The 12,568-nt window shown below is 35.4% G+C and overlaps 1 protein-coding gene across 4 annotated transcripts in view; it reads right to left on the reverse strand.

Annotated features, from left to right (window-relative positions):
- The window catches only part of LOC106315466 (putative cysteine-rich receptor-like protein kinase 35), a 6,930-nt gene extending 1,495 nt beyond the window's left edge, over positions 1 to 5,435 (reverse strand). Inside the window, exons 1-7 of one of the 4 annotated variants that reach the window (XM_013753205.1) lie at positions 4,531 to 5,435; positions 4,316 to 4,444; positions 4,113 to 4,234; positions 3,835 to 4,045; positions 3,516 to 3,765; positions 3,257 to 3,435; positions 3,081 to 3,178 (exon numbers count right to left, since the gene is read on the reverse strand). In XM_013753205.1, the coding sequence (XP_013608659.1) occupies positions 3,105 to 3,178; positions 3,257 to 3,435; positions 3,516 to 3,765; positions 3,835 to 4,045; positions 4,113 to 4,234; positions 4,316 to 4,444; positions 4,531 to 5,356 (1,791 nt within the window). In that variant the 5' untranslated portion in view covers positions 5,357 to 5,435 and the 3' untranslated portion in view covers positions 3,081 to 3,104. Of the gene's footprint in view, positions 1 to 2,632; positions 3,179 to 3,256; positions 3,436 to 3,515; positions 3,766 to 3,834; positions 4,046 to 4,112; positions 4,235 to 4,315; positions 4,445 to 4,530 lie in introns of those variants that run through there. The other 3 variants (XM_013753204.1, XM_013753202.1, XM_013753206.1) reach the window with 3 other exon arrangements.
- Positions 5,436 to 12,568: the final 7,133 nt, after the last annotated feature.

Here is a 12,568-nt window from a genome sequence, read left to right on the forward strand (position 1 = left end):
ACCTCGGGTTGGTTTATTTGGAGATTGATGTAGACTGAGTCCATCTGGTGGTTTCTCCTTGATTTGAGAAGAAAACATGAGTTCTCCTCCTACTCCAGTAATCACTTCACCATTTACTCTAATGAAATCTCCATCTCCACTCTTGGTTTGACAATCTCTGAAATGGTATTGAAGCTTTTGCAAATCTAGTGGCTTACACACCTTGACATGATCAAGAAGCAAGACATTTTGATCAGCTTCCAAATCTTTATTACCCAAGCTGGTTCTAGCACGAGCAGAGCACTCTCCAAGGATGATAAGTATGCTGGCATATGCTCCAGGTTTCCACAAGTAGAACTGTAACCTTCCACCCCAATCTGATATAAGCAGCTCACAGAATTTGGCTAAACCGATATGTTTTGCGGAATTGACAATATCTTGATGATCAGGAGACCATTTGCTGCGTTTTCTGGTTTGTTGGATCCAGGAAAGAGTGGGTAACATTCTCCAATTGGTTTTGTAGTGAAACTCTTGCTGAGCAGAGACGTGCATCCCTTTAGCTTCAGAGGGTAAAAGATCATCAAAAACAATTGTTGTTGCTGCCGATTTCTTCTCAATCACTAAGGGATTGTTCCTGTGATTCCACAACTCTCCTCCAGGCTCAAATACAACATGTTCCATGCCCAGTTCGTGTCTTGAAATCTCTACTGCTCTGGTCTTGTTCCACAAAAAAGGACTGATGAGAAAAGTACCCAAGAATGTCCTTTGGAAACCGTTTGAATCAGTGACAAATAGATGCTCTACTCCACTGTCTGATTTTGATTTCATGGGTGCCTCCTCTTCTATTACATCCTGTTCGAAGAGAATCAGGTCGTCCTTGATGGGTTGATCATCTTTCTGAATGGTGATTGTTGGAATCTCAGTTTGATCTTCTTGAAGTAGTGCAGCCAAGTCTGATTGTGCAACTGAGTCTGGTTCTGCATCTTTGAGTTCTGAGACAGTTGAGGAAGGCGCTTGGTTCTGTACTTCTAAGGATGGAGATATAGTCTTGGACTGTTTAAATTGTTTCTCCACATCCCTAAACGCTTGTGAAATTGCCTTCCTTATGCTATCTTCAAAGGAATGGGTTGATGTTTTGCTTGATGAAACCAGGTTACTAGATGGACTTGATCTCTTGCGGTCTGGTTGTTTCTGAACTGATAATGAAGAACATAGCTTTGTCTCAGGCCGCTTTTGAAAAACTTCCTTGTGGTACTGTCTTGGAACGTACTCTCTACGCATCAAAGCCCTCAGCTTAAGCCATGTTTCCACTGGTTCTTTTCCATCAAGTCTTCTGCACTTTATCAACTGATTCCACCATCTTAAAGCATGACCACAAAACTCAGCAGTAGCCATTTGAATCTTCTTTCTTTCAGCATAGTGTTGACTACTGAAAATCAACTCAATCTTCTTTTCCCACTTCACATAAGCTTCAGGAGCCGCCATGCCATGGAATGGAGGGATTTGAAATTCATATACAGCATGCTTCCGGTTCCTGTCAAACTGATCAAACTCTTTTTGCCTGTACTCATCTCTGGTTGATCTTGAGCATTCTCTATTTTTCTTTGGCTGATGTTTTCCTTTGTGCTCCTTCTCCATTGGTACCTGAGACACAAATAAAACAGAAACCAGTAACTAGTTCTAAGAGAAACAACACTCAGAATTAACAACAGATCAATTTTATAACGACAAGCAAATCAAATAAAACAGTTTGATAATCAGAACAATTCACCAACGCAATATGATCGATCAATCTTAAACAGAGACAGATTAAATTCGAAATCTAATCAACCAAACAAGATAGATTATATTCAAAGCAATACGAACAGATCGGAATCACACAAATCCAGAACAGAAACAGATTAAGCAAATCGATTACTTCTGCAACAAGAATATGAAAAGTTTTTATCAGAAACGAGATCAACAAGCTTGAATCTATTAAAACTCAACAACACAATCATAGATCAATCAAAGAAACAACAAGAGATGATCGGATCTATCACAGATCTAAAATAGAAACTTTCAGATCTATCAATTTAAAAACACACAGCAACAGATCTAGCAATACTGAACTCAGAGTGAATCAAATCGACAGAAACAACACAACAAAACTCAGATCTATCAATAGTTATGAAACCAAGAGACAGATTTGAGTGAAAACTTAAAGAAAACGAGAACTTCCCTAGCCAGAGTTGCTCTGATACCATATAATACACTCCTAGGATGCTTCTATGGTTGGAATGGGATAGATCCTTGCAAACAGAGAATCAAAGACTCAATCTGCTTCAAGGTTTGTGGAATGAATGGTGACACAAAGAGATGTGAGAGGTCTCCTTGATACTCCTAAGTGAATCCCTTGGATATGACACACCAAGACAATCACTCTTGTGGTTTTGTTAGATATGACACACTAACAAAGACTCAAGAAATCTCAGATCTACAAGACAAGCTTGCGGCCGACTAGAGAGAAACAAGAGTTTAGAAATAAAGATTGGATAGTTCTATTAGGGTTTTCTTGGTCTCTAAATGGGCCTTAAAAATAAATCATATAAAACCTTATAAAAACCTTATAAAACCTTATAAGGGTTCTCAAGTCTGGCAGCTTAATTCTCAAGTCTAGCAGCCTAATTCTCAAGTCTAGCAGCCTAATTCTGCTTCATGTTAACAAAGATAAATAATTAAAATAAAGTCTCGAACTGAGATCATCAAATGAGTGATAGGAAAGCAACATATGGCCTCATTAAAAACCTATCTTTGGAAAACCCAGTGGGACAAAACCAAAGATAGGGAAAAAGAGCACACATATGTTACTTGCTCATTTGATGTCTATCTTGGAGCTGAGATGGCTTGAATTGTGGCAAGTGTGTCTTGGTTGATCAAGCTTCTTCCAAGACTCTCTTCTTGCTTCAGTGATGTCTTAAGTAATCTTCCAATGGCTTCTTTGAGTTGCTTGCTTCTGGCTCGAGTCATAGGACCTTCAGATATGACTAGAGCTCCTCCATCAGCTGGATCATCCATGCTCTCATTATCTTCTTTGTTTGGCTGGTCCATGATCATATCAAATATGGATGCATCTAAAAGCTTCATCATTTTGATAACTCTCTCCCATTGCCGGATCCACTAGTTTTAATGGTGACTGGTTCCTCCAAAGCCTCCAAGCCTAACAATGACATATGTGACCAATTAAGTTAACATCCGTTGGTTTTATTATACACAAGTAAAATGGAAGCTCACAGACTCACATGTATGACCAAATGAATAGCAGCTTCTACCATATTGATGATTCTGATAGCAATTTGGTAGAAGCTGCTATTCATTTTGCCACTTATAATCTCCAGAACCAATACTCCAAAGCTATATACATCGGATTTCATAGAGAAATGGCCACGCATTGCATACTCTAGGGACATATAACCACTGCAACATAAAGAAACAGTTTTAAACCTACAAAGCAATCACAATAGTAGCTTCAAAAGTTATTAAGAGAAAATGTTTACTATGTTCCAACGATTCTTTTTGTGTTGGCTTGAGTTTGATCAACTCCAAAACTCCTCGCGGTGCCAAAATCTGCAACTTTGTTCATATCAGCATCTAAGAGAATGTTACTCGCTTTGAGATCACGGTGTATGATTGTAGGATATGCATCATAATGAAGATATTGAAGCCCTCGAGTAATCCCTGTAATAATGTTGTACCGCATTTTCCAGTCCAGTTCACCTTGCTTTGTAGGGTCTACACATTTCCTAACTATAGTTTCATTAGCTACAAAAGGAAACACTTTGAAACTTTTATTTATTGACTAAGTTCATATCATACCAAAGAGAATGTAGTCGAGGCTTTTGTTGGGTACAAACTCGTAGACAAGTATTTTTTCTTCTCGCTCCACACAAAATCCAAGAAGTCGAACTAGATTCCTATGCTGAAGCTTTGTGCAAAGAACAGCCTCGTTTTTGAACTCGTTTCCGCCTTGTCTAGATGTTTTTGACAGCCTCTTGACCGCTACTTCAGTTCCACTTGAAAGCTTTCCCTACAAACACACAATATGCTTACGATTCAGTACAGAAGTAGCAATCCTCAGAGAAAGAACTAGTTACCCTGTAAACTTCACCAAATCCACCTTGCCCAATCATGTTACTGTCCGAAAACTTATCAGTTGCAGCTTCGATTGTCTTAAATTTGAATTGGAGTGAGTTTAGTGGTATGATCTCATCACCAGCTGCAAAAACAATGTGAAACATCTTCATCAACATCCAATATTTGTTACTTCTGGTAGTTTCATAAAGAGGAACCAACAAACCTTGAATTGTAACTGTTTGGTATGCTTTACTTCTCCTCCACACCATGAATCCTACCACAAGTAGTACCAATATAACGACGATAGGGACAAGAATCGCCACAATAATTCCTATGGAAAGTGCTTCTCCATCTGCATAAGCCGTGAAATCACCAACAATCCTTGCATATTAGTTATTCAGTTTCTTATTTCATCAATATTCTTGTTACAATGTTTACCTTTGTCTGTTTTACTAGCCGGATTGCTTACTGGAGGAGGCAAAGAAAGAGGTGGCTGAGGTAAAGTCTGAGGTTGAGGAGGCGGCAATGTAAGATTCTCAAAAGCTCCAGCAAAAGGATGCACATCCCATCGGATAAAGCAACTCGGTCTTGTAATAGAACCACCTTGTTTATCGCGACAACATAACTTATAATTATCAAGATTGGTCCGAAGACATAACCCACAGTACCCTGTAGAAAGTTCAGGTGTACATTGCATCATCGCGTACATAGTTAGGGAAGTTGTCAAGGAAGCAAGACCAGCTGTATAATACTTATGTTCATGAGCCCTCGTGGGAGCTTCAGTTATGGTACGTTCCATTAAGTCTTCTCCAATTCTATCGAATACTGTTACATTAGAGTTGAGAACTCCGGATTTGTACAGCACATGAGAAGGTCCAATATCGTATGATCCAGAGAAGGGAACGTTGGAATAACGTACCATGCAAGAATCTGGCCATGTATAAGCTTCTGTCTGGTTAGGACAGCTTTTCAACAGGGTGTCTGATGCAGCTTTGATGCAATCTGAACAAGTCTCTGGTTTTGTTCCAGGGATGCACATGCCAATGATGAATACTCTGTTGGGGTTTTCACCGATCGAGGAGTTGAAGAAGCCCTTGTGAGATGTTACATTAGAAGCAAGAGAAGAGAGGACTTGACGACGGTTTAAGTCGTAAGTAGAATTGGGTTTAAAGAATCCATTGAAGCATATTTCTTGTGTTGAAGCTGAATCTAAGGCTATGAGGGAAAACAAGAAGACTGGTAAAAATGAAATCTTGAGCTTCATCCTCTAAAAAATAAAAAACTAAATGCTTCTTGTTAGAAGTTAGAGAAGTTCAAATTCAAATACTGTGGTTAATCAAAAAATAATAATTCAAATACTGTATATGGACTTTTTCTGCAGATTTATGCATTGAGAAAATGACAGATTCGTTGACTCCTAGGGCACCCTACCAGTTGGTCAAAGAAAACAGCAAGACATAGAGAGAGAGACCTCACTCGCGGAAATAAATGATAATAAAGATCAAAGCAATGATATGGACTCATATACTCTGTACTGCATCAACACATATAATAAAGGTAGTTTAGGAAACTAAGCAAGCACATGGTGAAATGTTCTCAAGATTCTCAGTTATTATAATATATCAGATTCGCATAAAATCATTCAAAAACAGAGGAAAGCGATGGGATTCACAAACTTTAGAATTGAAAAAAAAAAACAGAACCAAAAGCTTGTGTTTACATCAAAGCTGAGCACCAATTCATAAATACTCATGATCTGCTTCGTTTCGTCTGAATAGGCAATTCTAAGATTTGATTTTTTTCACACAATCTGGTAAAATATGTATTTTTAACCCGATATCCGATATTTGATTTGATTCCTAAGAATAAATAAAATTTTAAATTTTGTTTTTTAGAAAACAAAATTTAGTGGAAACAGCAATATTTCAATCAAAAATACAAATTTGTCATCTCTTAAAAAAACTAATAACTAAAGAATAAAAACATTGTAAACCTTGTATAGGTAAGAAAGTAATTATATAATATGTCCCCAGGAATTATAAAGAATAATTATACAATATTTTAAATTGGTATAGTAAAAAATAATTATACAATATAATACTTCTTCTGTTTCATATTAAGTGTCGTTTAATCTTTTAAAATTTATATTATTATAAGTATCATTTTACACTTTCAATGCATATATCAGATAATTTTTCGTTGTTATCCTTACTTTTAGGTCTTTAATTAACGAAATCAAATAAAGTATTGTATTAAATAAAGATGAAATAGAAAATTTATTTGTTCTCTTAATTTGGATGCAAAAACCTTAAAAAGTATCATATACATATAAATAATTGTAATTAATAGTATTACCAAGAAATTATTTTACCATAACAATATACGTATATATAATTCTGTACATGTGCTTATATATACACATTTGCTAGATTGGACCCGATATTCATCTTTTTAAGTTTTAGTATTATCATCTTTAAGTAGATAATTCTTTATGATTTGATTCATTTTTAACAGATGTTACATGTTAATATTTGCTTTGATCTATAGATGAGGATATAAGTGCGTGTTGACAAAAACAAAAAATACATCAAGAGGCCATGTGGGTTTTGTCTGCATATGTTCCTTAGCGGACCCAATTAGAGACATAGGTTTAGAAGATAAGGCATTGACTTTGACTCTTTGACAAACCCTAAGACCATGTTCAATGCGGGTGCTTAAGGGGTGTTTAGTTTAGTTTAGGACTAGGATAAGACCTGCGGATAAATTTATATGAAAATTATTTAAGAAATATCATATGGAAAAAAAATTATATTATTTATCGAATTAATATATTTGGCTCTTAAACAATTTTTTTAAAATGTTTTTGTTAATTACATAATTTGTTTACTAATGAACTGATCTCATTTTTAAAAATATTTTAAGTCAAAAAATTATTTATCGCATAAAAACCTAACATTTAGATCGAAGAATCATGCCTACTATTTGGTTACAATGAAACCATGTCAGTTCGGTTTTATATCATGATTTAGCAAATTAAAAGTTAATTATGGTTATGAGAAGTTTACGTTCACGTGTCAATCCTATCTATCTTCGATATTTTTCTCCTTTTTGTGTCATTTAAGTTATTGCTCAATATAAATATTGATTTTTGAATTTATTCTCATTTCTTTCTTTTATTTTGGCCTGAGATTTAGAAAATGTTTAAGATTCAAAATTATTAAATAGATACATGCTTAGGTTAAGATCTGCGCCTTGTGCATAATAAATACTTATTTTATATTTTTCTGCATATTATGAAATAATAAAATCATTATTATATATTAAATAGCTAAGAAATCAGTTACTATTATGTAATAAATTGGCTTGCACATATAAATCAAATGACCGCTCTTGTTTATTCGCAATCATTTTAAAATAAATAAATCAAAATAATCAATCTTATCTACCGTATATGATATATAATTAAATATAAACGATATGAAGTATATATATATATATATATATTAACATAAACACCTATTAAAATAAAATTAATTATTTATATGATTTTATTATCATTGTATCTTATTATAGAAAAAAACTTAAACATTGATCACAAAAGTTTATGTGAGACTTTTAACAGTTTTAGTAATTTATACTCGTTTTGAAAATTCAAAATACAACATATAAAAAAAAATCTAAATTTTTAATATATGATTAATATAATTGTGTAATTTATTTTAATAGTAAAGAATTAAAAAATTAATAGAAAACATACAAATTATTAGCAAATCTTCATTATTTAAAATCATTAATTATTATATATATCATAATCACATTAGGTAATTCCGTAGGTTTTATTTAAGTAAATAATATATAATAAATAGCCACCTTGCTTTAGTTAATATCATATGATATCGTATAGTTGGTATTAAATGTTTCTAGTGAGATATAAAAATCGAATTGGACCAACATATTTTTCAATTTCAATGTGAAGCTGACACGTAAGACTAATTAACTATCTAATTGATTGACACATAAGCAAGGGGTCTTTTTTAATTATTACAAAATTGAGGTTACATCTTTTCAAATGTTTCTCAATTAATATATAGAGGATTTAAAATAAAATAAAATAGGATTAATGTGAAGAAACGGTGCTTAAAGAGGGGGTAGAAGAACCGGATTTTGTGGGACATGTGTTCGCTCTTGGTTACACGTCTCTCTCTCTCTCTCTCTCTACAAAATCACTCGGCGTCTCTCTCTCCTTCTCGTAGACGAAACCGCGTCTCTTCACCTCTCCTCGTCGAATCCGCCGGTGTTTATTGATTTCTCACTGATAGGTTGAAGCCGTCGGCCTTTGTCTCAGTGGAAACCTCGTATCTGTTGGTGGACTCATCGATTGTGTCCAATTTGATCGACGACGACGCGTCTCTCTAGCTCTCCTCCACCACTCCGCCTCTCTTTCGTCATCTCTCCTCGGGGAAGAATCACGGCGTCTCTTTCGGTGGCTCGACGGCGCTCCTCGACGGTGGAAAACCTCTATTTCTCTCTCCACGGCTGAACTCGACGAAGCGAAAGGTAAAGCATAGTATTTTTCTTTTTATGTCTTAATCTTTCAACTGATGCATGTCTTAGATTTTGGTCTTTCTCTGTTATTTTGATGTGTTTGCTTTATATGATCTAGCTTTTGGTGTCTCTTCTTATGATTTGTTTGCTTCATGTAATCGGTCACCTCTGATCCATTTTTATTTGGTTTTTTGCTGTGTCTGTTGAAATGGTTCGGATCAAGAGGATATCAATGTTCGTCTGACGGATCAAGAGACATGAAGGTTCGTCTAAGATTGTTCGGATCAAGATGGTTCAGGTGAAGAGACATCAACGTTCGACTACAATGGCAATAAAGGTAACACGCATATCTTTGTCTCTGAACTGAATTGATTTCGTCTGTGTGTCTGAACTGAATTGTAATGGTTGTACTTTTGGTTTGACTTGAACGAAATTGATTGTGCTTTTGGTTTGTGTGTCTGAAATGGATTGATTATCGTTTTGGTTTGAATTGAACCGCATTGATGGTGCTTTTGGTTTGTGTGTCTGAACTGAATTGATTGTGCTTTGTGTTTGAATTGAACAGTGTCTCATGTGCTTTTGGTTTGTGTGTCTGAACTGAATTGATTGTGATTTTGGTTTGAATTGAACCGTTGGTAATTAATGTTGTGGTTAGAGATAGAGTTAACTCTGTTTTTGGTAATAAAGAGATGTAAGAGGTTAGATAGAAATCAAAGTTGATGTGTGATTAATGTGTTAGAAAACTGTCTTCTCGAAATGGTTGGGATGTTGATCAATGGTGATCAATGCTTCTTTCCTTTTTCTCTTCTATAAAAAAAATATCCTTGTTCTCTTCCATCTATCAAAACATATTTATTTTCTTTCTCTCTTTTCTTTCTCTCTTGAGCCATTCGGATATGGATTCCAATTCATATACACCGTTAGCAAACTTTGTTGACCTTCTGAATAGTCAGCAAGACACTGTATTTGGTTATGTCCAAGACAGTGCCGAAGTTTCTTCCTCCCAAGTCCCTCTCTTTAGCAGTCAAGCAAGGGAAGAAGAGACTCCTGCAGAGCGTAAGGAAAGGAGGGCATGGATGCCAATAGATGATGTTGCCCTCATTAGCGCTTGGTTAAACACAAGCAAAGACCCGGTTGTAGCTAACGAGCAAAGAGCTGGTGCGTTCTGGAAAAGGATTGCTGCATACTTTGCAGCAAGTCCCAAGGTTGCAGGTTCTGAAGTGAGAGAGTCATCTCATTGTAAGCAAAGGTGGCAGAAGATAAACAACCAAGTCAACAAATTTTGTGGGACAAGCTTTGTCAAGTTGTAGTGTTGTGTCAAGTAGTGTGTAGTGTGATGTGTCAAGTAGTATGTATTGTGTCAAGTAGTGTGTTATGTATTTTGTCAACTAGTGTGTCACGGACAAGCTTTGTCAATTTGTATGTATTGTGTCAACTGTCAAGTAATGTGTTATGTATTATATAAACAAACTTCTCATACTTTTCATTTTCACAAACTTCTTATACTTCTTTCATAAACAAACTTCTCATTCTCCATCATCAAATTTCTCATATAAACAAACTTCTCATACTTCTCATATAAACATACGTCTCACATAAATAAACTTCTCATTCTCCACCATTTCGTTTCTTATCTCCTCTTGTTTCTTTTGTTCTCACCTCTCATTCTTCTCAAACAATATTACCTAAGTTATGGCATCTTCTTCCCATAATCATTTTTGAGGAATTAGAAGATGAAACATTTGATCAACAGTTTGATCGAAAATGTTGTCAATAATTATGGTGATCAACAAGAAGAAAGGAGAAGAAGGAAAAAATGAGCATATATCGAAAGAAACCGTGAAGTATGCAATCTCCGTCTGTGGAATAATTATTTCAGTGAAACACCAACATATCCTGATAATCTATTCCGCCGACGATTTAGAATGAACAAGCCGTTGTTCATGAAAATTGTTGATCGACTCTCCAATGAAATGGGATATTTTCAACAAAAACAAGATGGTCTCGGAAGGCTTGGTCTCTCTACACTTCAAAAATGTACAGCAGCTATTCGTGTCTTGGCATATGGTAATACGGCTGATGCGGTTGACGAATACCTCCGGCTCGGTTCAACTACTACTCGGTCATGTTTGGAAAATTTTGACGAAGGAATAATATTTTTTTCGGCGATGAGTACCTAAGAAGACCAACACCAGCTAATCTTCAACGCATATTTGATATTGGAGAGCATCGTGGATTTTCAGGGATGATAGGAAGCATCGACTGTATGCATTGGGAGTGGAAGAATTGTCCTACCGCTTGGAAATGTCAATATTCACGTGGTTCGGGAAAACCCACAAACGTTTTAGAGGCGGTTGCTTCGTATGATCTATGGATATGGCATGCGTTTTTCGGACCTCCAGGTACCTTAAATGATATCAATGTTCTTGATCGTTCACCTGTTTTCGATGACATAATAAAAGGTCACTTACTCTGTCAATGGAAGAGAATATCATTTGGCTTACTATCTCACCGATGGTATATTCGAAATGGGCAACTTTTATCCAATCTATTCCAATACCACAAGGACCAAAAGCAGTTTTATCTGCTCAACATCAAGAAGCTGTCCGAAAAGATGTCGAGCGTGCATTTGGAGTTTTGCAAGCTCGCTTTGCCATTGTTAAAAATCCAGTATTTTTTGGGATAAAATCAAAATTGGAAGATTATGAGAGCATGTATCATACTCCATAATATGATAGTAGAAATACGAACGAGATGGATACACTCAATATGATGTTTCAGAGTTCCAACAAGAACAAAACGGGAGTTCACATGTTGATCTCACGTATTCTACATATACCCCTACAAATTTCGCCAATATGATGGGTGTTCGAACTAGAATTTGTGATAGAAAAATGCATCAACAACTGAAAGCTGATTTGGTTGAACATATATGGCGTAAATTCGAACATGATGAGGACAACAACTGAGCTCGGATGCTTCTTTCAAATTATTCTCGTTTATTTTACTAATCTTTGTTTTAATGTTTTTTTAATCTATGTTTAAGATGTTTTCTTGTAATATGTTTTATTTTATAAATAAATTTTTATCTTTAATAAAATTTATCTTTAATATTATTTTTTTCTTAAGAACCCCAAATTAAGAACCTACCATTGGAGCACTTAATGTTCTTAACAAAAATTCTTAAGCTAAATCTATTATTTTAAAATGAATTAAGAACCCATTAGGGGTTCTATGGTTAATCTTGCTCTAAAAGCTGTTTCAAATGATCAAAGATACTAGTGTGAAATGGCCTAAACAACAACCAAAAACGTGTTAGAAAGATAAAGTTAAGAAGTTAAGTTATTCAAGGGTCAAATGGCCAAGGGATAAAGACTACAAGTGGCAAAGTAACCTTAGTAAAGTAGGTATGAGATTTGTAGAGTTCTCTTCTCTGGTTGTATGTGTGTGTATAAACTCTAATGGAGAAAGATGAGAGCTTGCTCTAGGTAATTTAGAAAGAGAGATTGATGAGAATGTTTATGAGAGAATAAGAGACTTAGAAACAGAGATTAAGAGACTGAGAGATTAGGAGAATAAGAGATTAGAGATTAGGGTTTCAGATTCAAGAACAAGTTTATCATTCATGAAGTGGAGAGGGGAAATCCCCCTTACTCCCTTAGGAGATACAAAAACGCCCCTTTAGGGTCTTTAAATACAATGCAGGTTACAAATCATAAACCTACTTCTAATGGTTGAACTTGCTTTAGAATATGGACGCCTAGGATTGAGTCTTGGGCTGGTCAATGTAATCTGAGTGATGTCTCCTTATTGGCTGAAGATACAGCTCGGACAGGCTGGCTTGAATGGATGGGATCGCTTCAGTTTGAATCAAGGGACATGATGGATTCTTGTGTGGATAAGGCTGTAAAGTGAAAGTGCCTTTCCCTTT

Source organism: Brassica oleracea, chromosome C9, assembly GCF_000695525.1.
Source record: "Brassica oleracea var. oleracea cultivar TO1000 chromosome C9, BOL, whole genome shotgun sequence".
NCBI classification, from domain to species: Eukaryota; Viridiplantae; Streptophyta; class Magnoliopsida; order Brassicales; family Brassicaceae; genus Brassica; species Brassica oleracea.